Source organism: Mobula birostris, chromosome 1 (assembly GCF_030028105.1).
Source record: "Mobula birostris isolate sMobBir1 chromosome 1, sMobBir1.hap1, whole genome shotgun sequence".
NCBI lineage: Eukaryota > Metazoa > Chordata > Chondrichthyes > Myliobatiformes > Myliobatidae > Mobula > Mobula birostris.
Genome location: NC_092370.1, coordinates 148,993,843 through 149,019,367, shown reverse-complemented (window position 1 = coordinate 149,019,367; position 25,525 = coordinate 148,993,843). Strand labels below are relative to the sequence as shown.

At 45.0% G+C, this 25,525-nt stretch overlaps 2 protein-coding genes across 13 annotated transcripts in view; one reads left to right on the top strand and one right to left on the bottom strand.

The window, feature by feature from the left end:
* znf106a (zinc finger protein 106a) overlaps positions 1-25,525 on the top strand; it is a 125,801-nt gene that overhangs the window by 53,928 nt on the left and 46,348 nt on the right. For all 4 annotated transcript variants that reach the window (XM_072263475.1, XM_072263466.1, XM_072263455.1 and 1 more), the window contains one exon: positions 22,898-25,057. In XM_072263475.1, the coding sequence (XP_072119576.1) occupies positions 22,898-25,057 (2,160 nt within the window). The remainder of the gene's footprint in view (positions 1-22,897; positions 25,058-25,525) is intronic.
* heatr4 (HEAT repeat containing 4) overlaps positions 18,437-25,525 on the bottom strand; it is a 215,762-nt gene continuing 208,673 nt past the window's right edge. For 4 of the 9 annotated variants that reach the window (XM_072263497.1, XM_072263520.1, XM_072263506.1 and 1 more), the window contains exon 16: positions 18,439-18,907. In XM_072263497.1, the coding sequence (XP_072119598.1) occupies positions 18,542-18,907 (366 nt within the window). In that variant the 3' untranslated portion in view covers positions 18,439-18,541. Of the gene's footprint in view, positions 18,908-25,525 lie in introns of all 9 variants that reach the window. The other 5 variants (XM_072263529.1, XM_072263585.1, XM_072263538.1 and 2 more) reach the window with 5 other exon arrangements.

Sequence of the window (25,525 nt, the reverse complement as noted above, 5' to 3'; positions counted from 1 at the left end):
TATCATTTATGTTAGGTTCTACTAATCTGCCATATAATATAACTGGCTTCAGCTCCCATTATGGAATGATAATGAAAACAGAGCTTTTATAATAGACTGAAAATGAAAATTTTAAAAAGTATATACTGTACTGTTAATACTGGAAATCTGAAAAACACAAAATGCGAGAAGTACTCAATAAGTCAGATAGCATCAGTGAAAAGAAGAATAGTGTTGAAATCTTGTGTCAAACCCTGTGTCAGAACTCATCCTTGTCCCACTCTCCATCTGTGCCAGAGGAGTTCCTTTAAGCTGTGCTTTTTTAATATTCACTGATGGCTCAGCAGTTTTGAGAAATGGGCTGTGTGGAGATGCAAAGCCCTGGCTGGTTTCAGGCAGGGAGCAGAAGTGGTGCTGTATTACCTGGGCTGGTGAGGCAGAATTGGAGGAAGGGATGAACATCTAATCATCTGATTTCTGATCTACAGTAACTAACTGTTCATACGCAGTGAGCTTGGGATTGAACTGAAATTTTTCTTGGGCTCTGTTTCTCCTTAAATGGATCTTGTACGTTTTTTTGAACTTGCACAGTTACTAGCTAGTTTTGTTTTATTACCATGATGAAGTGATGACTTTAAGATAGAGAAACAGAGTTATGCCATTTGGCATCGAGTCTGCTCTGCCATTTTTCCTGTCAGCCCCAGTCTCATGCCTTCTCCCCATTTCCCTTCATGCCCTGACCAATCAAGAATCTGTCAACCTCTGTCCTAAGTATACGTAAAGACTTGGCCTCCTTGGCCGCCTTTGGCAATGAATTCCAGTAATTCACCACTCTCTGGCTAAAGAAATTCCTCCTTATCTCCGTTCTAAAAGGACGCCTCTCTATTCTGAGGCTGTGTCCTCTGGTCTTAGACTGTCCCATCATAGGAAATATTCTCTGTACATCCACTTTATCGAGGCCTTTCACCATTCAATAGATTTCAATGAGATCACCCCTCACTCTTCTGAATTCTGTAGAATACAGGCCCAGAGCCATCAAACGCTCTTCATATGACAAGCCTTTCAATCCCAGAATCATTTTCCTTTGAACCCTCTGCAGTGTCAACACATACGTTCTTAGATAAAGGGCCTAAAACTGCTCACAATTCTCCAAGCGAGGCCTCACCAATGCTTATACAGCCTCAACATCACATCCTTTCTTTTATATACTAGTCCTCTCAGAACGAATGCTAACGTTCCTCACCACAGACTCAACCTTCAGGGAATCCTGCATGAGGACTCCCAAGTCCCTTTTCACCTCAGATTTTTGAATTTTCTCTCCATATTAAAAAAAAGTCAACCCTTTCATTTCTTCTACCAAGTGCATGACCATACGCTTCCCAGCACTGTATTCCATCTGCCATTTCTTTGCCCCTTCTGCTAATCTAAGTTCTTCTGTAGCCTCTGTACTTCCTCAAAGCCACCTGCCCCTCCATCTATCTTCATATTGTCTGCAATCTTTGCCACAAAGCCATCAATTCCATCATCCAAATCATTCACATTTAATGTAAAATAGAATCACTACTCACCAGCAACACACACAAAATGCTAGAGGAACTCAGCAGGCCAGGCAGCATCTATGGAAAAGAGTAAACAGTCGATGTTTTGAGCTGAGACCCTTCATCAGGACTGGAAAGAAAGAGAAGTCAGAGCTAGAAAGTCGGCAGAGGGTAGGAAGAAGTTCAAGGTGTAGGTGATAAGTGAAACTGGGAGAGGGGAAGGGAGTTAAGGTGTAGGTGATAGGTGAAACTGGGATAGGGGAAGGGAGTTAAGTTGAGCTGGTGAGTTGATTGGTGAAAGAGATAAAGGGCTGGAGAAGGAGGACAGGAGACCATGGAAGAAAGAGGAGGAGGAGGAGCACCAGAGGGAGGCAGTGGGCAGGTAAGAAGATAAAGTGAAAGAGGGAAACAAGAATGGGAAATGGTGAAGGAGATGGGGTGCGGGGGGGACGACAACTACTGGAAGTTTGAGAAATCGATGTTAATGCTGTCAGATTGGAGGCTACCCAGACAGAACATAAGATTTTGCTCCTCAGAACTGAGTGCGGCCTCATCGCGGCAGTAGAGGAAACCATGGACTGACGTGTCAAAGTGGGAATGGGAAGCAGAATTGAAATGGGTGGCTACCGGGAGATCCTGCTTTTTCTGGCAGATGGAGCGTCGGTGCTTAGCGAAGAGGTCTCCCAATCTATGCCAGGTCTCACCATTGCACAGCAGGCCACATCAGGAGCACCGGATGCAGTAGATGACCCCAACAGACTCAAAAGTGTTGCCCCACCTGGAAGAACTGTTTGGGACCCTGAATGGTAGTGAAGGAGGAGGTGTAGGGGCAAGTGTAGTATTTGTTCTGCTTGCAAGGATAACTACCAGGAGGGATGAGTAGACAAGGGGATCCCATGGTGAGTCTGGAAAGTGGGGAGGAAGGAAGGAGGTGCTTGGTGGTGGGATCCGGTTGGTGATGGTGGAAGTATGTAGAATTTTGTGCCAGTCGCTGATGCTATTGGGGTGGTAGGTAAGAACAAGAGGAAATATTTACCTTTCGTGGCAGCAGGAGGATGGGGCAAAGGCAGGCATGCGTGAAATAGAAGCGATGTATGTGAGCACAATGTTGATGGTAGAGGAAGGGAACCCCTTTGAAGAAGAAGGGTATCTCAGTAGTTCTGAAATGTAAAGCCTCATCCTGAGAGCAGATGCAGTGGATACGGAGGGACTGAGAGAAGGGGATAGCAAAGTGATAGTCAGGAAGAGGTATAGTGCAGGTAGCTGTGAGAATCAATATCCTTATAAAAGGTATCAGTAGATAGACTGTTTCCAGAGATGAAGACAGAGAGATTGAGAAAGGAGAGGCAGGTGTTGTAAATTTGAGGGCAGGGTAGAAGTTGGTGGTTAATGAGCTCAGCATGGATGAAGGAAGCAACACCAATGCAGTCATCAGTGTAACGCAGGAAGAGTTGCAGAGTGATGCCGGTGTAGGCTTGGAACATGGAATGTTCTGCATAGCCGACAAAAAAGCAAGCATAGCTGGGACCCATGTGAGTGTCCATGGCTACACCTTTGGCTTGAAGGAAGTGGGAGAAGCCAAAGGAGAATTTATTGAGGGTTAGGACCAGTTCTGCCAGAAGGATGAGAGTGGTGGTGGAAGGAACCAGTCAGCTAACCAGAAAAGGGAGCTTTATTTACACACATACTCTCGTTGATTGGTCACAGCCCGATACATTCATTACTCTTTACTTATTGCTTTAATATAGTGGTGAAAACTTAGGGAAATCAGGGTAAAGAAATGGCATTAGACTGGAGATGTTTACTGTAGCAGATTCCCTTCCTTAAAAAGATATTGGTCAACAATGTACAAGGCATGGTTAGTGAGTTTGGAGATGACTCCAAATAGGTGGTGGTATGGGGAGTGAAGATGATTATCAGGATTTAAAGATGGATCTTGATGTTGTTGAGGTGACATTTGGAATATTATGTTCAGTTTTGGTCACCGTGCTATAGGGAAGATGCCATTAAGCTTCAGAGGAGATTAATGAGGATATTGCCACTACATGAGGATTATGGAGAGAGATTGAGCAGGAGTATAAGAGAGTGCGGGATGATTGTACAGAGGTAAGTAAGTGGAAGGAGGCACCAGGGGATGTTGTTGAGACAGGTACATTGGCAGCATTTAAAAGGTACTTGGACAGGTGCATGGAAAGACAAGGTTAAAAGGAACATGGGCCAAATGTGGGCAGAGGGGACTCATTCAGACGATTCAGAACTCATGCAGAACTTGTTTGGTCTGGACAAGTTGGCTAAAGGCCCTGTTTCTATGCTGTATAACTATAAATTAGGTTCTGTGATTACCTGGCAGCTTCATGCTCCATTTGATCTAGATTATATATTATTTAAATTCAGGGTGTTACCAGGGTAGAGGCTATGCTGATGTTCCCATTGGTTTGAGTGTGTCGAGAAAAGATCTTAGATGGAAGGGCTCCGTTCAGGACGACAGTGAAAAACCTCACCCAGAGGATTGTGAATTTTTAGAATTCTCAATGCAAAGAGGACTGAGGAGGTCAGTTACTGACAGAGGGTAAAACAGCTGTCCGCAGCTTTGTACATATTAAGCAACTCCGAGGACTTAGTAGTGTGGGAAAGTCATGCTAAAAGCTACCCTGATCATATTGAACTACAGAGCATCTTTTCCTGCTCTGACTTCTTGTGTTCCTTATGTTCATAAATTCTAATTTTGGTATTATAGGACTTGGGTCTACATTCTCTGAACTTTTCGTTATGGCCTGTAATATAATAAGGCCCCAGAGTCAGTCATATAGGACGGAAATGGGCCTTTCCTAAATACATGAAATACAGTGCCTATAAAAAGCATTCACCCCCTCTTGGAAGTTTTTCATGTTTTATTGTTTTATAACATGGAATAAGTGGATTTAATTTGGCTTTTCTAGACACTGATCACCAGAAAAAGATTCTGTTGTGTCAAAGTGAAAACAGATCTCTACAAAGTGATCTACATTACAAATATAAAACAAAAGATAATTGATTGCATAAGTATTCACCCCTTTTAATATGACACATCAAATCATCACTGGTGCAGCCAATTGGTTTTAGAAGTCTCATAATTAGTTAAATGGAGATTACCATGGTCCCAGTCACATTATGTTTCTTACCTGATGCTGTCTAAGTTGCATGCCATCTTGGTCAATGTCTCCCATCCACTACATAATGTACTGGTTGGGCACAGGAGTACATTCAGCCACAGACGCATCCCACCGAGATGCAGCACTGAGCGTCATAGGAAGTCATTCCTGCCTGTGGCCATCAAACTTTACAACTCCTCCCTTGGAGGGTCAGACACCCTGAGCCAATAGGCTGGTCCTGGACTTATTTCATAATTTGCTGGCATAATTTACATATTACTATAACTATTTATGGTTCTATTACTATTTATTATTTATGGTGCAACTGTAATGAAAACCAATTTCCCCCGGGATCAATAAAGTATGACTGTGACTATTACTGTGTGCAGTCAAGGTGTTTCAATTGATTGTAGTGTAAGGGGTTTCTTTTTTTTATGTTACTGCGTAGTCTAATTAAAATGGCTTCTTTGTTATGTTATAATTGAAAGGGCTTCTTTGTTATGTTAACTGCTGAGAAAGTCCTCCCGCTAGCGGTTGTTTGCGTCATGTTACTGATAAGGTGTTATGAACCAATTGGGATAGTGTTATGCTTTCTGTGTGTCTGTAAGATATTGTGATGCGCAGGTTTTTGGGGAGAAGGCGGGAGAGAGAGACAGAGGATGGACCAGGTGCTGTGAGTCTGCTAACAGGATCCGACCCCGAGCAGGAGTCCGAGGTCCAGGGTGTTCAGCGAGGAGAGGAGACGGAGACGGACTCATGTGGAGCGTCTGGTCGACCACCGTTGTTGGTCCCAGGCGGCAGGTCGACGTGGTCTGAGGGGATTGCAGGGTGAAGAAGGAGGGCTCTGAGCTCCAACTGTTTGTGCATGAAGAGATTGAACCTTGATAAGTGTGGCGCCTTTTATTTTCCGTTTATATTTTATTCTCTATTAATTACATGGTTCCAGAAATATCTATAAACTATAAATTATTTAATTGTATCTAGTGTATTGTCTGTTATTTGGGTGGGGTGGGGTACATCACACAGCATCCACACAAACTAATTACCCAGTTTGGCGGGGCCGAGGGCTGTTTCTCTAGACGACAGCAAGCTGAGCGACCCTGAGGCTGGCCAGGGGGGCTACATTTGGGGGCTTTTGTCCAGAATTGGATCTAGTGGTATGCTGTGTGGATGCCCTGTTTCAATCAGTAATGTGTGTCTCTGTGGGTTATTTGCTGGTTATTGCTGTATGCGTGGTGGGTGGGGTCTTTGTTCGAGTTCAGACTAGCGTTGATGAGATGGGGGTGGAACTCGGGGCTGTCCATGCTGTTGGGAGAGAGAGGAAAGAGTGGTCTGATTTGGAGGTAGTGTCTGCGAATAAATGTTCTAGCTCTGGCAGGCTCCACCTGGCGTTTGAGATAGTGTCCACCCCAAGAGGGGTGGAGGCGTGCGAGACGTGGGCGGAGCAGATCTCTCAGTTGTTAGATGAGTGGCAGTGCTCGGTTGAGGGAGAGCAACAGGGATTGGTTGAAAGTTTAATTAGGTGGGCTGGTGACGGTGTTAGAGCTGTCAGGTTCAACAACACCGTAGTGACAGCTGTCAGTTATTTGAAAGAGGGGGAAAAGTTTTCTGTGTGTCTAGGAGGGCAACTAAATTGCTTGCAGTGCCAGGGGGATCATTTCAGGGGATCAGCCCCTCCTCCAGTTGTTCAGCTGATCAGTGAGGTGTCGGGAAACTTAGTGGAGGCCCAGTGGGGGAACAGCTTGGGGTCTCTGGAGGAGCACGTTCCCAGCAATGTACCAATGAACTTCCGAAAGGAGAAGACCCTATTCCTGAAGGCTTAGAGGGACCACGCCCCAGGGTGTCGTTATGGATAGAGGGAAACGATGCTAAAGCCATCCTCGACCCCGGGGCGCAGGTCAAGTTGCTGTACAGTTCGTTTTACAACTGATGTCTGAAGCATTTACCCTTGACAACCGCAAGGGTACCAGAGATTTTGGGTACCAGTGCCAGTAATTATCCAGAAGACGATGATTGGTTAATGACCCTGGAGTTCATGGGGGCATTGACTGGGCACCCAGCGTGTGGAGTTGCTTCTGAGGATGTGTGTAGCAGCCTTGAGCCAGTACCAAATTTAAACGAGACCCAGCTGTGGTACGGCCTGGGGGAAGTAGCTGAGGGTGAAACCCTCTTAGTAGGCGCTCCAAACTACCACGAGGGAGGGGAGTTGACCGCTGAAGACACCTCAGTGGACCCTGGCGCAGTGGAAGACGTGTGTGCAGATTATGCAACGTAGTTTAATGTGCTGGATCTGAGGAGTGGATGTTGCCAGATCCCGAGGAGTGCAGCTGATGAAGAGAAGACGGCTGTTATTAGTTCCCTAGGATTCTTCCGATCCGAAAAGATGCCAAAGGGCATATCCGGAGCCCCTGCAACCTTCCCACGGGGCCTGAGGAAGACCATGGGGGAAGTGAAGATGTGTGGAGTTTTGGTGTATGTAGATGACCGCCTAGAGCTTGGATTCGACTGGGGGGACTATGAGGCGAGGCGAGTGGCTGAGCCCAGGCAACAGAAGTGAAGTGTCACATGTGGAGGAGTTTTTGGCCGGAGGAGTTTGGTGCAATGTGAGAAAAATGACCCGACATACCAGTTGAACTTCCTGGTGTTGGAATAGGCGATGGTGGACCTGGGGATGGAAACCCAGGTCGTCAGTCTGAATGAGACACGGGAGAGAGGGGATTTGCACTGCTGAACTGAGTGCTCAGAAATGCTGGCCGGAGACTGAGTGCCGCACTTGTGGGACGACTATTGCAGACTTGGAATTCACGCTCGTCAACGTGGAGAAGGAGCAACGGAGTTTTGAGCCAACACTGCGGTCATGTACTGATGAATTAATCCAGTGAGAAGAAACAATGACTCACCTTTGAAGGGATCAGCAGAAACTCAAGACGTAGATCCAGAAAAGATTGTAAGACTTACAAGTTAGGGAAGATCAAGGAAGTGGTCTGACTAAGGCAAACAGAAAACCAAGAGCCCAGGGAGGGGAGTTTGACTACGCTCCTGAGGAGGTGAAGAACTGGAGGACTGATCTCGGAAAAGGGAGGCGGACGCTTGAAAGGAACCTGAAGATGACTATTGACAGTTTAAATGAAGTGGAAAAACTGAAAGTTGACCTGGAAGAAGTCATCAGGAGAAAAAAACTGGAGGCTGAACATCCTTTAACTGCTGCTTGTCAGGTCAGGATGGAAGAAGCTGGTGGGGTAACTACGTCCCAGGTTGAGATGGCCAAGAAGCGTGAGTCAGAACTGCTGAGGCTGTGGCGAGAGTTGGAGGAGTCCCCGAAGAAGCTGACGTCTCGACTGCAGGAGGCTGAAGGGGTAGCCCCGGCTAAATGTTTCATTTTGGAGAAACTCAAACAGCAGCTACCGAGCGAGGGAATGAGGAAGAATACGGATTCGAAGGATGATGTGCTGGACATGTAGTACATGCTACCTTTCGCTAACTTCCCGGGGATTGAGGAAGAGACCTTTGGCCCTTCTCCCACTGAGTCAGGTGTAGTGGGGAGGGCTAGCTGTGGGCAGTCTGGGTTACAGCAGGACCAGGAAGGAAAAGAAACGGGGCCCCAGACATGGGACAGGGGGCTCCGAGTTGTAGTGGTGGCATGAGTGAGAGAGGAGCTGGCAAGCAGACCCGAGGTATCCCTAGTAGTGTCCGAGCTTTTAGGGTTTAGGTGAGGGGGATACAGAGGTCGCGGAGGATTAGGAAGCTCTCAGATAGGTTGGCCTATGTAGCACCGGTGGATGGGCGGAGGGTCCACTGTTGGGGAGCATGTCACTGTGCCTTTTATTTTCCGTTTATATTTTATTCTCTATTAATTATATAGTTCCAGAAATATCTATAAACTGTAAATCATTTAATTGTATCTGGTGTATTGTCTGTTATTTGGGCGGGGTGGGGTACATCACACAGCATCCACACAAACTAATTACCCAGTTTGACGGGGCCTAGGGCTGTTTCCCTAGACGACAACGAGCTGAGCGACCCTGAGGGTGGCCGGGGGGGGCTATAGTAGTAAAAAAAAACCTGTGAGTGGAAGGTCCAACTGCTCTGCTTAACCCTCTCATCAGACACATCTTTTTCAAGGAAACTGCCTCAGCCTGACCGACCTTTATTAGTAGCTATAATTTTCTAGTCTTGGCAGCATCAGCTGTGCACCCTCTGCAATGCAGTCATGCTTTTCCTTTCATGTGCTAACCAGAGCAGACTGCAGCTGTGGTATCATAAGTGTACTGTGTGCTGACACAACCTCTTGCAATTACCATCTGGCGTGCTCCGTCAGTCAGTATCTCAGAGGGAAGGAAGGCCACAGGAGAGCTGGGCTGTCATCAGGCTGGACCAGATCTCATTCCATATCACCTCTTCATTGTGTACGTTATCTCAATTTTGCGTCTATAGAATCATGCAGCTTGCAAACAAGACTTTCGGGCCCAACTGGTACCACCAAGGTGTGCTTCGCCCATAACCTTCTAAACCTTTCCAGTCAATGCACCTGTCCTGCTGTCTTAAAAGTTGTTGTCATGCTTGCTTCAACCGCTTCTGGCAGCTCATTCCACCTACGTACCACATCACACTGTGTTCTTAAAAAAGTTGCCCCTTAAGTTAATCTCTTCCACCCCCCTATGTGTTCTAGATCTTGATTTGCCAACCTAGGGGAAAAAGACAGAGTACATTCACTGTGTCTATGCCCCTCATTATTTTAATACACCCCACTAAGATCACCTCTCAGTCTTTCACTCCAAAGAGTAAAGTCCCAGCCTATCCAACTTCCCTGTATAACTCAGTCTCTCAAATCTTGACAATATCCGTGTTAATTTTTTCTGTATTCTTTCCAGTTCAATAGCATATTTCATATGCAGGGATCCCCTGCTTTTCGAACGTTTGCTTTACGACACCTCGCTGTTACAAAAGACTTACATTAGTTACCTGTTTTTGCTAACAGAAGGTGTTTTCACTGTTACGACAAAAGGCAGTCAAAAGGAGCAGCCAAGCTATTCCCCCAGAACTGCATTCTAGCCGGCATTGCTTAAACACATGCCTGTGAGCATCTGTGCTTTATGTCGATTTATTTTGAGCATCCGTTAGCAAGATGAGTTCTAAGATATCAGAAAAGCCTAAAAGAGCTTGTCACAGTTAGCGTAAAACTAGACATAATTAATCATTTCGATCATGCTGAACGAAGTAAGGACAAAGTGAGTTTGGCTTGTGGAAGTTGACGAAGATGATGTTGAAGAGGTTTTGGCATCCAATGACCAAGAACTGATAGATGAAGAGCTGATACAATTGGAAGAGGAAAGGATAACAATTGAAACCGAATGCAGTAACAAACAGACGGAAAGTGAAGTCGTCCAGGAACTGAAGGTGAAGCAACTATGTGAGATTTTCGCTGCAGTTGACAACAATGATTGCAGAAAAGTACAACTTTAATTTTGAAAGGTTACATAGGTTTAGGGCATATTTGCAGGATGGTTTGCTTACAAAGAATTGTATGATAGAAAAATGCGCGAGGCTAAGCAGTCAAGCATACTGTCGTTTTTCAAGCCTTCCACATCAGCCACAGCAGATGACGAACCTCAACCTTTGACATTGAGGCAGGCAGACATAGAAGATGACCTGCCTGCCCTGATGGAAACAGTCGACGATGAGATGATACCCCAGTGTCCCACCACCCCAACCTCTGATGACTCAGCCTAACACACCATCATCAGCGTGCTCACTGTCTTCTAGATTCCCGTAAGTGTTACTACACTGTACATACATTATTTCTGCTTTATATAGACTGTGTATTTTTATGTGTTATTTGGTATGATTTGGTAGCTTCATAGTTTAAAGGTTACTGGAGAGAGTGTGTTTCTGCCGGGAGCGCTTGCGTGAGATTTTCACTACGGTGGACAGTGCAATGATTGCAGAAAAGAATTTCTACTTTTATAGGCTGTGTATTTATCATATCATTCCTGCTTTTACTATATGTTACTGTTATTTTAGGTTTCATGTGTTATTTGGCATGATTTGGTAGGTTATTTTTTGGGTCTGCGAACACTCACTAATTTTTTCCATATCAATAAATGGTAATTGCTTCTTCACTTTACGACATTCCGGCTTACGAACCGTTTCACAGGAACGCTCTACCTTCGGATGGTGGGGGAAGTCTGTAGTGGGTTTCCAAAACTGAACACGTACAACAAGTACGGCCTCAGCAGAGTCTTGTAAGACTGCACCGTGACCTCCCGACTTTTTAATATTCAATGCCTGGACTGATGATGGTCAACATGCCAAAAGCTGGCTTCACCACCCTTCTCTACCTGTGACGCCACTTTCAGAGAACCATGTATGTGAACCCTAGAGCCTCTCTATTCAATAACTCTCTGCAGGTTCCTACCGTTCACTGTGAAAGTCTTGCCTTGACTTTCCAAAGGACAAGTTTGGAAGGGTTAATTAGCAATCTTGTTGAGAGAGGCCCCTTGGGTAAGACTGACCATAATATGGTGGAATTCTTCATTGAGATGGAGAGTGACATATTTAATTCAGAAACAAAGGTTCTGAACTTGAAGAGGGGTAACTTTGAAGGTATGAGATGTGAATTAGCTAAGATAGACTGGCAAATGACACTTAAAGGGTTGTCGGTGGATATGCAATGGCAAGCATTTAAAGATCGCATGGATGATCTACAACAATTGTTCATCCCAGTTTGGCAAAAGAATAAATCAAGGAAGGTAGTGCACCCGTGGCTGACGAGAAATTAGGGATAGTATCAATTCCAAAGAAGAAGCATACAAATTAGCCAGAAAAAGTGGCTCACCTGAGGACTGGGAGAAATTCAGAGTCCAGCAGAGGAGGACAAAGGGCTTAATTAGGAAGGGGAAAAAAGATTATGAGAGAAAACTGGCAGGGAACATAAAAACTGACTGTAAAAGCTTTTATAGGTATGTGAAAAGAAAAAGATTGTTTAAGGCAAATGTGGGTCCCCTAAGACAGAAACAGGTGAATTGATTATGGGGAGCAAGGACATGGCAGACCAATTGAATAACTACTTTGGTTCTGTCTTCACTAAGGATGACATAAATAATCTTTTGAAAATAGTAGGGGACAGAGGGTCCAGTGAGATGGAGGGACTGAGGGAAATACATGTTAGTAGGGAAGTGGTGTTAGGTAAATTGAAGGGATTAAAGGCAAATAAATCCCCAGGGCCAGATGGTCTGCATCCCAGAGTGCTTAAGGAAGTAGCCCAAGAAATAGTGGATGCATTAGTGATAATTTTTCAAAACTCTTTAGATTCTGGACTAGTTCCTGAGGATTGGAGGGTGGCTAATGTAACCCCACTTTTTAAAAAAGGAGGGAGAGAGAAACTGGGGAATTATAGACCAGTTAGCCGAACGTCGGTGGTGGGGAAACTGCTAGAGTCAGTTATCAAGGATGTGATAACAGCACATTTGGAAAGTGGTGAAATCATCGGACAAAGTCAACATGGATTTGTGAAAGGAAAATCATATCTGACGAATCTCATAGAATTTTTTGAGGATGTAACTAGTAGAGTGGATAGGGGAGAACCAGTGGATGTGGTATATTTGGATTTTCAAAAGGCTTTTGACAAGGTCCCAGACAGGGGATTAGTGTGCAAACTTAAAACACACGGTATTGGGGGTATGGTATTGATGTGGATAGAGAATTGGTTGGCAGACAGGAAGCAAAGAGTGGGAATAAACAGAACCTTTTCAGAATGGCAGGCAGTGACTAGTGGGGTACCGCAAGGCTCAGTGCTGGGACCCCGGTTGTTTACAACATATATTAATGACCTAGGCGATGGAATTAAATGCAGCATCTCCAAGTTTGCGGATGACACGAAGCTGGGCGGCAGTGTTAGCTGTGAGGAGGATGCTAAGAGGATGCAGGGTGACTTGGATAGGTTAGGTGAGTGGGCAAATTCATGCAGATGCAATTTAATGTGGGTAAATGTGAGGTTATCTGCTTTGGTGGCAAAAACAGGAAACCAGATTATTATCTGAATGGTGGCCGATTAGGAAAAGGGGAGGTGCAACGAGACCTGGGTGTCACTATACACCAGTCATTGAAAGTGGGCATGCAGGTACAGCAGGTGGTGAAAAAGGCGAATAGTATGCTGGCATTCATAGCAAGAGGATTCGGGAGGTACTACTGCAGTTGTACAAGGCCTTGGTGAGACCACACCTGGAGTATTGTGTGCAGTTTTGGTCCCCTAATCTGAGGAAAGACATCCTTGCCATAGAGGGAGTACAAGGAAGGTTCACCAGATTGATTCCTGAGATGGCAGGACTTCCATTTGATGAATGACTGGATCGACTAGGCTTATACTCATTGGAATTTAGAAGATTGAGGGGGATCTTATTGAAATGTATAAAATCCTAAAGGGATTGGACAGGCGAGATGCAGGAAGATTGTTCCCGATGTTGAGGAAGTCCAGAACGAGGGGCCACAGTTTGAGGATAGAGGGGAAGCCTTTTAGGACCGAGATGAAGAAAAACTTCTTCACGCAGAGAGTGGTGGATCTGTGGAATTCTCTGCCACAGGAAACAGTTGAGGCCAGTTCATTGGCTATATTTAAGAGGGAGTTAGATATGGCCCTTGTGGCTAAAGGGATCGGGGGTATGGAGGGAAGGCTGCTACAGGGTTATGAGTTGGATGATCAGCCATGATCATACTGAATGGCGGTGCAGTCTCAAAGGGCCGAATGGCCTACTCCACCAATTTTCTATGTTTCTATGACAACACCTTGCACTGAAATATGTTCAGACCAGTCCATTGTTCATTTGAAGGTTTCTGCTCAACCTGTGTCAAATCAAAGATGGTGATTGGTTGGGGAAAAGGGAAATTGAACTGTTGAACAGGACATTACTGGGGTGTCGTCTGCAGGTGAGAAATAGCCAGAAAGCTCAAGGTCAAGTCTGACTACAGAGAGTTATCACAGAATTGTTGGCCAACGTTGGAGTGCAGTATGGAGGGAATGTTACTGTCTGAGAGGTGATGTCCATTCAGGGAAACAATAATCTGTTCATAGAATATAGAATAGTACAGCACAGTACAGGCCCTTCGGCCCACAATGTTTTCCCGACCCTTAAACCCTGCATCCCACGTATCCCCCCCCCCGACCTTAAATTCCTCCATATACCTGTCTAGTAGTCTCTTAAATTTCACTAGTGTATCTGCCTCCATCACTGACTCGGGCAGTACGTTCCAGGCACCAACCACTCTCTGAGTAAAAAACCTTCCTCTAATATCCCCCTTGAACTTATCTTAAAGCCATGTCCTCTTGTACTGAGCAGTGTTGCCCTTGGGAAAAGGCGCTGGCTGTTCACTCTATCTATTCCTTTTCATATCTTGTATACCTCTATCAAGTCTCCTGTCATCATCCTTCTCTCCAGAGAGTAAAGCCCCAGCTCCCTTAATTTCTGATCATAATGCATACTCTCCAAACCAGGCAGCAACCTGGTAAATCTCCACTGTACCCTTTCCAATGCTTCCACATCCTTCCTATAGTGAGGCAACCAGAGCTCGACACGGTACTCCAAGTGTGGCCTAACCAGAGTTTTATAGAGCTGCATCATTACATTGTGACTCTTACAAACTCTATCCCTCGACTTATGAAAGCTAACGCCCCATAAGCTTTCTTAACTACCCAAGTAGCTGTGAGGCAACTTTCAGGGATCTGTGGACATGTACCCCCAGATCCTTATGCTCCTCCACATTTCCAGGTATCCTGCCATTTACTTTGTACTCTGCCTTGGAGTTTGTCCTTCCAAAGTGTACCACCTCACACTTCTCCGGGTTGAACTCCATCTGCCACTTCTCGGCCCACTTCTGCATCCTATCAATATCTCTCTGCAATCTTTGACAATCCTCTACACTATCCACAACACCACCAACTTTTGTGTCGTCTGCAAACTTGCCAACCCACCCTTCTATCCTCACATCCAGGTCGTTTATAAAAATCACAAAAAGTAGAGGTCCCAGAACCGATCCTTGTGGGACACCACTAGTCATATCCCTCCAATCCGAATGTACTCCCTCCACCACAACCCTGTGCTTTCTGCAGGCCAGCCAATTCTGAATCTACCTGGCCACACTTCGCTGGATCCCATGCCTTCTGACTTTCTGAATAAGCCTACCATGTGGAACCTTGTCAAATGCCTTACTAAAATCCATGTAGATCACATTCACTGCACTACCCTCATCTATATGCCTGGTCACCACCTCAAAGAACTCTATCAGGCTTGTTAGACACGATCTGTCCTTCACAAAGCCATGCTGACTGTCCCTGATCAGACCATGTATCTCTAAATGCCCATAGCTCATATCTCTAAGACTCTTTTCCAACAGCTTTCCCACCACAGATGTCAGGCTCACTGGCCTATCCCTACTACCTTTTTTGAACAAGGAGACAACATTCACCTCGCTCCAATCCTCCGGTACCATTCCCGTGGACAAAGAGGACATAAAGATCATCTCTTCCCTCGCCTCATGGAGCAGCCTGGGGAATATTCCGTCAGACCCCGGGGACTTATCTGTCCTAATGTATTTTAATAACTCCAACACCTCCTCTCCCTTAATATCAACATGCTCCAGAACATCAACCTCACTCATATTGTCCTCACCGTCATCAAGTTCTCTCTCATTGGTGAATACCGAAGAGAAGTATTCATTGAGGACCTCGCTCACTTGCACAGCCTCCAGGCACATCTTCCCACCTTTATCTCTAATCGGTCCTACCTTCACTCCTGTCATCCTTTTGTTCTTCACATAATTGAAAAATGCCTTGGGGTTTTCCTTTACCCTGCTTGCCAAGGCCTTCTCATGCCCCCTTCTTGCTCTTCTCAGCCCCTTCTTAAGCTCCTTTCTTGCTACCTTATATTCCTCAATAGACCCATCTGATCCTTGCTTCCTAAACCTCATGTATGCTGCCTTCTTCCACCTGAATAGATTTTTCACCTCACTTGTCACCCATGGTTCCCTCACCCTACCATTCTTTATCTTCCTCACCGGGACAAATTTATCCCTAGCAACCTGCAAGAGATTCCTAAACATCGACCACATGTCCATAGTACATTTCCCTGCAGAAACATCATCCCAATTTACACCTGCAAGTTCTAGCCTATAACCTCAAAATTTGCCCTTCCCCAATTAAAAATTTTCCTGTCCTCTCTGATTCTGTCCTTTTCCATGATAATGCTAAAGGCCAGGGAGTGGTGGTCACTGTCCCCCAGATGCTCACCCACTGAGAGATCTGTGACCTGACCCGGTTCGTTATCTAGTACTGGATCTAGTATGGCATTCCCCCTAGTTGGCCTGTCCACATACTGTGACAGGAATCCGTCCTGAACACACTTAACAAACTGCCCTGTCTAAACAGTTGGAACTAATCAGGTGCTGATCAATATTAAGGAAGTTAAAGTCACCCATGATAATAACCCTGCTATCTTTGCACCTTTCCAAAATCTGCCTCCCTATCTGCTCAGTATCTCTGTTGCTACCAGGGGGCCTATAGAATACTCTCAATAGAGTAACTGCTTCCTTCCTGTTCCTGACTTCCACCCATACTGACTCAAGAGACGATCCTGCTACATTACCCACCCTTTCTGTAGCTGTAATAGTATCCCTGCCCAGTAATGCCACCCCTCCTCCCCTTTTTCTCCCCTCTCTATCCCTTTTAAAGCACTGAAATCCAGGAATATTGAGAATCCATTCCTGCCCTGGTGCCAGCCAAGTCTCTGTAATGGCCACTACATCATAATTCCATGTATGTATCCAAGCTCTCAGTTCATCACCTTTGTTCCTGATGTTTTTTGCATTGATGTACACTTTAGCCCTTCTACCTTACTACCTTTACACCTTTTATTCTGCTTCTCTTTCCTCAAAGCCTCTCTATGTGTTAGATCTGGCTTTACTCCTTGCACTTCTTCCACTGCTCTATCGCTCCGAGTCCCATCCCTCTTGCAAATTAGTTTAAACCCTCCCGAACCATGCTAGCATACCTACCTGCAAGGATATTGCTCCCCCTCGAGTTCAGGTGCAACCCATCCAATCTGTACAGGTCCCACTTCCCCAGAAGAGATCCCAATGATCCAAAAATCTAAAACCCTGCTCCCTGCGCCAACTCCTCAGCCACGCATTCAACTACCATCTCCTCCGATTCTTACCATCACTATCGTGTAGCACTGGCAGCAATCCTGAGAACACCACCCTTGAGGTCCTGTTCTTCAGCCTTCTGCCTAGTTCCCGAAACTCACACTTCAGGACCTCATCCCTCTTCTTGCCTTTGTCGTTGGTGACAACATGTATCATGACTTCTGGTTGCTTTCCCTCTCGTACCAGGTTGTCGTACACCCGGTCAGAGACATCCCGGACCCTGGCACCCAGGAGGCAACAAACCATGTGGGTGTCCTTCTCACGTCCACAAAATCTCCTGTCTGCTCCCCTGACTATAGAGTCCCCAATGATGACAGCTCTCCTCTTCTGTGTACCACAGGGTCAGACTCAGTGCTGGAGGCCCTGCCACCTTGGCTTACCCCTGGTCAGTCGTCCCCGCCAACTGTACCTTTCAGTGAATACAAAAGATCCCTTGATGCACTACAACAATGGTTCTCAAAGTGGAAGATATTGCCCCCAGTCCTGGGGGAGTAGGGGGAGGGTGCTCAGTAGCAAAGGGGGTAGTTGAGGGATTAATTTAAGAAATGAATTACTTATTGCAAATATTGCCTCATAACTGATTACAGTGTAGTGATTGCATAGTCACTTCATATCTTGCTTAACCCACCATTCTCTCGGACTGTGCTCAAAGCACAATATAGTTGTTAAAAAGCAAAGTGACGCTTCTGTATTTGGCATATCTTGAGAAACTGCACTGCAGAAATAGTGTTATTTCAGGGTCCAGACCACGCATTTTTGCCCTTCAGTAGTGTAGTACAGGATTAGCTAGTATAGTTCCCATAATCTAATCACACAGTGATGAAATCCTGTGAATTAGGGTGTGGCGTTCAATGGGGTAACGTTAGGTATCTGCCCTTTCAAATGGTGTTGACTGCATTTTGCTAGCCCCATGGCCCAACCAAGATATCACTGCCTCATTTTATGTACCTTCAGTCAGAGAGTCTGGTTTTACCTAAGCAATGATGGTATCATAATTTTCCCCTTTATTGATTGCAGTATTTGAAGTTGAACATGAACAATAGGCGATTAATGATAGTGATCATTAATCCATAATGAATATAGCAGAAGCAGACCAAACAAAAAAGAAGTGTAGACAGTATCGTGTGTAGTTTCAGAAAAATGGGTTTGTATCAGCACCAAACAACCAACCAACCAGCAACCAGGTGTCTGTTGTGTGAAAAAAGTTTTTTCAGTTGAAGCAATGAAACCATCTTGGCTCCTTGACTATTTGAAGAGAATACACATTGATAAAGCAAACAAGAACTTGGCTTATTTTCAGTCACTTTGCGACAACTTTCAATAATGGCAAACCTTTCAAAACATATTTGCCTGCACCTCACAACAAAGTTTCAAAGGTACATTTAATGTCAGAGAAATGTACACAATATACATCCTGAAATGCTTTTTCTTTGCAAACATCCCTAAAAACAGAGGAGTGCCCCCAAAGAATGAATGACAGTTAAATGTTAGAACCCCAAAGTCCACCCCAGCTCCCCTCCCTCCCACACGTAAGTGGCATCAAGCAACAATCCTCCCTCCCCCCACCGGCAAAAAAAAACGTCGGCACCTGCCACCGAGCACACAAGCGTGAGCGAAGCAACAGCAAAGACACAGACTTGCAGTTACCCCGGAGACTACTTGTTCACCTGGTCTTTGAAGTACCACAGGCTCTCTCTCTCCCTAATAAAGGAAAAAGAGATGTCTCCATTTCACAGTGAGAGGGGAGACATAACAAACAACTCGCTGGTTTACGATGTTAAAAGTCCGTTGCGTTGCTTTTTCCAAGCTCTGTGCCCAAAGCTCTTGGGTCTCTGGGCACACAGCCGTAGATCTTCCATCTCCCATGACCCACCGATCTGCCCGGACACCGACCACCGACCGTCTCCAGAGCCACAAGATCTCAGCCTTCCGAAGGTGAGCTAAGCTCTTAGGCCGAGCCCTTGATATGTGGTATGATGGCCAGTCGTGAAACCCTGAGAGCCGGTCGTATTCCCGCAAAGAACCATAGTCAGCATGTAGCTCCGGGTCAGGGTCTTCAAAAGAACCCTGAAAGGGAAAAATAGAGATATTAAAGATGGAAATGGTGATAGTTTGCATTTCATTGCTCATTGCTAAATCTGGAAAGCCCCATACAATTGGAGAAGAACTCATTCTGCCAGCAGTAAGAGAGGTTCTGAGTACATTTCTGCATTAGAGACCAGACAAAATATTCAAGCAATTCCGCTCAGTGACAACTCTGTTCAAAGATGAATAGATGAGCTGTCTGAGAATGTGGAAGACCCATTGTACAACTTAGAACTGCAGAATTTGCTGTGTGGTTGCATTGCCAGGCCAAGAATCTTAGCTTCATGGTTACGTTCATTTCATAAAAGATGAGAATATGATTCAAGAGTTGTTATTTGCAAGGAATTAGAGACATAAGAAGTGGGAGTCAATATTTTGGGTTGTTGGGCAATCCTAAGAGGACATTCCACTCACCAGCATTCTTGCTTGTGTAACAGATTGAGCACCATCAACGATAGGATGCCACCATGGGGTTATTACTTTCTTGAAAATAAAATTGTACCTAACATATTTACTATTCACTGAGTAATTCACAGACAACATCTTGTCACAAAAAAACCTCAGTGATCAGCTACACAAATCATTAAATACTGTTGTCACAACAGTAAGTAAAGTTAAGTCCCATCTACTCAGTTCTCAACTATTTCAAGACCTTTGTATTGAGAATGATGAACAGTTTGAGCGCTTGCTGTTGCACAGAGAAGTCGGGTGGCTCTCAACAAAAAACCTGCCTGAGATGCTTTCGTGCACTTTTTGAAACTGTGATAAAAATTCTCTGAAGTCTTGAATGCTTCATTCAGTAATCAGCTGAAGAATATTAGGCATGACATTGCTTATTTGTCAGAATTATTTGCAAAGTTGTTTATTTAGAGATACAGCACGGTACTCAAGCCTTCCGGCCATTCAAACCACACCACCCCAGCAATTTAATGAACCAACCTTCAATTGCAAGGAAATCATGTGAATCAGATCAGTCATCTCCACATCTTTGTCCAAGTTAGATTATGAAGACACGCAGTCCTCTTTTATTGTCATTTAGTAATGCATGCATTAAGAAATGATGCAATATTTCCTCCGGTGTGATATCACAAAACACAGGACAGACCAAGACTGAAAAAACTGACAAAACCACATAATTATAACATATAGTTACAACAGTGCAACAATACCATAACTTGATGAAGAAGTCCATGAGCACAGTAAAAGTTCAAAGTCTCTCAAATGTCCCACATCTCACGCAGATGGGAGAAGGAAGAAAAACTCTCCCTGCCATGCCGACCACAGTCCGACTGTGAGTCATCCGAAAACTTCGAGCTCTGATCAGTTCTCCGACACCGGGTACTGAGTGCCATCTCTGTCCGAACGATTCGACCTCAACCTCGGTCGCTAACAGCAGGCAAAGCCGGGGATTTTGAGGCCTACCCTCCAAAAGATTCCCGACCACACATTAATGACAGCAGTGAACGAACGTTTCAGAAATTTCTCCAGATGTTCCTCTGTGCTTTCACGTCCATCTCCATCAAATCAGAATTGTCCACAGCCCCTATTTAACAGATACAATATCATTTTTCACTGGAGGGCTACGCACATGCAGGTGCGCTGCTTTCTCTCCTCCCGCCATTACCCCTGTTTAAGTGCAACATTGGCCGATGTGACCTTTTCCAATTTCTGGTCTTTTCTGAGTTGGAAGAGAAAGGAAGAATACCAGATGATGATCTTCAAGTAGACTATGCCCATCTGTGTGAGCTGCATAAAGACATGTCAGAGAGATTTCAGGATCTTCTCTCGGTCCAAATTCCAGAGTGGGTAATACATCCATTCCTGAACATTTGCAATGAAGAATTAACAGGAAAAATAGAGAAAGAACTGATCTTGTTACATAATGGCTTTGAGCTGAAGCCAAGGCTGAAAGAAATGATATCAAAACTTTTAGTTGCAGAAAGAGATCTCTGAACACTGTCTTGTACTGTGGTCAAGGTATTCTTTATTGCCTTTCCAACATCAAATTTAGGTTAGCGCAGTTTCAGTGCAATCTACCCAATGTCTTTCAAAGTAACAAAACAGATGGCAAATTATTGAATGTGGAGATTTGAGACTCCTTCTGAGTGACATTCAGCCTGATATTGAGAAGCTGATATCTCTACACCAAGCCCATCCATCTCACTGAAAGGTGAAAAAGCTATGAAGTAGTGAATATTTGGACTTCTAATGTATGCTCTAAAATTGCTGATGAAAATTGTACTGTAATTAAATAAGGATATAATTTTATTTGTAGCTTTAAATAGAGATGAATAACTTTTGCAAATATTTATCACTGCTTTACATTTGCAGTTCCTATTTTCTTTCACTGCATTGTAAATCTAAATTCTTTATATTTTTGTTTATTGCTGGAAAGGGAAAGGGGCTTGGGGGATATGGTCTAGGAGCCAAGAAAGCAGTAATCCAAAAAAGTTTGAGAACCACTGCTCTTGAATAAGCACAAGAGAGTTATCCTCAGTGCCTTGGCAAATATTTATTCCTGTTTCAGAATTTCTAAAACAGTGTCTAGTCCAAATCATGTTTTTATTTGTAGGGACTTGCTGTCAATTAAATTTCTCATCTTTTAATAGTGACTTAAAATGGTTCTTCAGATTGCAAAGACCTGAAGGGAATGTGAAAGGTTTTCTATAAATGTAAGTTAAATCAAGTTGTGGAGGATTTGAGGGAAAGTAATATATATTTATTGGCTGATGATTAAGAAAGAATATAGATTGCAATGAGGAATATATATAATATCACTTGTGGCCTTGAGAAGAATTATTTGCACTGTCTTCAGTCTCACTATAGAGGTTAGAGGAGAGGCCCAAAGGCTTTGAGAACATATTGAGTTCAGAGAGGAAGAGACTGCAATCTATGGTTGGATCCAAGAGGTGGGGAGGCACAGGGCAAGAAGCAATTGTCACAGTTGGTTTGCATAAGACAGGGGTAAAGACCAAGGACCAAAAGAGATGGTTTCAAAAATACTTTGTATAAGAAACTTGCTGTGATGAAGGTTATCATTTAAAGGGAATCTGATTGTAAAAAGGGAAGCATATAAATTAGAGAAGGAATGGAAATTACATTGGGAGCAGGTAACATCATATGAAGACCTCATACGGTGTATGGGGTGCCAGGGAGGGGTAGCACCTCTGGTAGGGGAAAAAGTCGCGTCCTTTTCAGCGCGGTTAGTCCACCTTTGGTCCCCACCTGGCACTCGGCTCTCACCTGTGGCTCCCCGTAGCTGTTTGCATGCGACAGCGGCCACACCCCGGGCAATGGCTTCGACAAGCCGGCTAAACCAGGTGAGGGTAGCCGACGGGTCTCAAACCCTCGGTGTGATAGGGAGTTGTCTGTCCCAGCATGTGAAGACAGACTCCGGCGGATTGAGCGGAGAGACCTATGGGAGGTCCAACGGTCACGAAGGCGGTCTCTGCAAGCGTCGTGGAACGTGTAGAGCAGGACAAGACACAGAAGACGTCCTGGTCATCCACTGCGCCTAGTCCCATCTCCAGCCGCCTAGACTCTGTCTTGCCACTGGATCCAGATGGGAATTGGGAAGAGAGAGTGAGGCTGACGCTGCGCAACTCTCCCTCACTTAAATCCAAATCACGCGCTAGTCTCAACACCATCATTATGGTGTTGAGGCCCTCATCGACGTCAATGATGGACAAACAACCAACGGCTAAAATAACAAAAAAATTGCAAGCTCTCAATCAGGTCAGGCGGCATCTGTAGAAAGAGAAACGGTTAATGTTTTAGGTTTGGAATTCTTCATCAGGTCCTGCACGTAAAGCATTGACAGTTCCCACAGGTAACCTCGAGTATTCCAGCATTGGTTTTTGTTTCAGGTTTCCAGTATCTGCAGTAGTTTGATGTTCTTTCCATGTTGGACCAATAGCTACTTACTGTGCTGTAAATTTAATAACTGTATGTGTGTTATTTTGTTTTGTGTAGAAAGAATGATGTGCCCAAGCCAGGAAACCGAGCAGATGGTGATGACAGACGATATTGGAGGATGAGGGAAGACCAACCTATGAGCCAATGGCACCATGAAAGTGCAGGAGAGCGGGATCGGAACTGGGTCCCAAGGGAATATGCCAGTTGCAGATTGAGCAAATACCACTGGAAGACAAATTCAGGGGGTTCTTCAAACCGACGCTCACTGGGCTCGTGGGGACATCACAGCTGGCAGCCCGATGACAGCGAAGCGGCTCCCAATTGGTATTCCAATCATAGCTGGCATTCCAGTGGACCAGGGGGGGCACCTAGTCATCATCGCAAGGTCCAAGGGGGCCCATCAAACTGGAACACTAGTGCCAGCACTGTTGCAGACAGTGCAGCTCACTACATGAGCAGCAGGTCGAATGCCCGACATCAGCCTGGTAACAGCGGTAATTCTGTGGAGGAGCTGGATCGGAAATGGAATAAAGGGAAAATGCAGAAGTTGAATCAAATGGATAGCAGAAGTGTGAGAGATCGGCGTGCGTGGGAGAAAGCACAAAACTGGAGGAGGCCAGGGAGAAAAACGTCAGACAGGTACAGCAAGAACGATTATGCCTTTCAGGAATGTCACATGGATTTCACCAGTGATGATGTGCCAAGTGAAGGGATGTTGAGTTTTAACCTTGTGTTAAAAGCCCAGAATAAAAGTGATGAGAATGGGGGGAAAAGTTTAAGCCCCCCGAGAGATAAGAGGCATCGCTGGGCTCCATATCGTCCTCAGAGGTCTAAAGATCTGGCCACAGATCCTGGTATTAGAAGCAAGAATGTGAATGAATCTGGGAGCAGTTCCAGGTCAGCACGAGTGAAAGACACTGAGACTCGGCACCGAAGTGGTGGTCGGCACTCTGGGAAAGTGACTGAAGGATCAAACAGTGGTGCAAGCTCTCTAATACAACATGGTTACTCAACAGAGGATGAAATCAAAGCAGCAAACGAAGATGGGAACCAGCTTCCTGCCATGCTTCATGCCAAATTTTTACCCAGTCCTCCTCCTGAACGTGCATCCTCTGCTTCAGATTCAAACCCAAAGAAAGACGAACCCTCATTTAAGATAGAAAGTGAGAAGTGGCCAAAGTCCCCCAATTTGGGAACAAAATGTTCACTACTTAGTAAGAGCACACAAGGGCCGAACAGTGCACCAAGCACATCAATAGCTCCCCTTTCAACAGAAGCTACCGCAGAGACAACTGTACGGCCCTCACTGGCTGCACCAGGCTGTGGTGACAAATCGCCACTGGACAATAGTTTGAATGAGATGCTGAGACTGGCCAGAGAAGCCCTGAGGCAGAGTCGGTCTGAATGTGGACAAGACGGTCATCCAGAGAGTAGTGGAGAACCTGGGGAGGGTAGAAACAGTAACAGTATATTGCAGAACACAGATGGAGACATGGTGCAGCAAGCACCAGGTGACTCCAGAAAACTGAGCCAAGAACCTATTGGCATTTCAGAAGAGCTGGACCCAGTTGCACCTGTAAGTTCAGGCCAGACTTGTGTACAAAAAATAGAAGAATCTCACTCAGATACAATTATAGATTCTGCCAGCATGCATTCAGATCAGAGGCAGTCTTGTGCACAAACAATAAAAGATCAAACAGCTATATTAGCTACCCAGCATGATGCTGATTTTGAAGTCTGCATCACAAAAGGTGATTCAAAGGCCTTGGCTTCAAGAACAAGAGATCAGCCATCATTCACTTTCTCCTTTGCAGTGACTGAAGCAAAAAATGCAAATGAGGTCCAAGGTTCCATGCCTCCTGAAACATTTGATAATTGTTCCTCTGACACTGAGCTACAGAGTGGAGGGACCCAGGGTTCCAACAGTCTCCTGTCTGAACTCAACAAGCTTGGACTTCCCACCTCTGTACAGAGAGACCTAACCCGCCATATCAACGCTAAGTCCCGACCTGGTACTCATGTCCCTGAACCAAACCTCAATATCGCTCGCCGAATTCGGAACATAGGAAGTCAGAAGAAAAGTGAATCCGAGAAGGAATCTGGTCTGAAACCAACTGTACGTCAGCTGCTGAATGTATCCCGGCATCATGTCAATTGGGATCAAGTTATACAGCAAGTCGCTAAAAAGAAACAGGAGCTTGGCAAGGGTTTACCAAGGTCAGTAAGGAAATAATTTGTTCCTCTTGTTCGCTTGTAGAAATTTTTCTATGCATCTGACAGAATTGGTGTTCGGTTAAAATTTCAGTCCAACAGCATGTCTTACCTCTCAGTGCCGCCCTCACGGCAATGTTGGCTAAGGGCTTTGTGTTTACCCTCCAGAATGGATTTGAACTCAAGTCTTCAGACTTACAAGTATGGTGCAGTAAGTCACAGTTGACGCTGTAGCAATTCCTGTGGACCTTGTTTTGGTTTTGTGACTCAGAATACATGGATGTGTAGAGGGTGAAGCTTGCTACGCGCTGTTTGTCTGCAGTGAGATGATCTTTGGCTAGCTATCAACTCGCCATATGAGTGTTGTGTGGTTGCATTAACAAACTTACTCCACATAAATAAGAATATGGAAGAGTTTTTGTGTGTGTGGGGAGGTGGTTGGGGTGGAAGATGATGTAGGGTAGAAGGGATTTG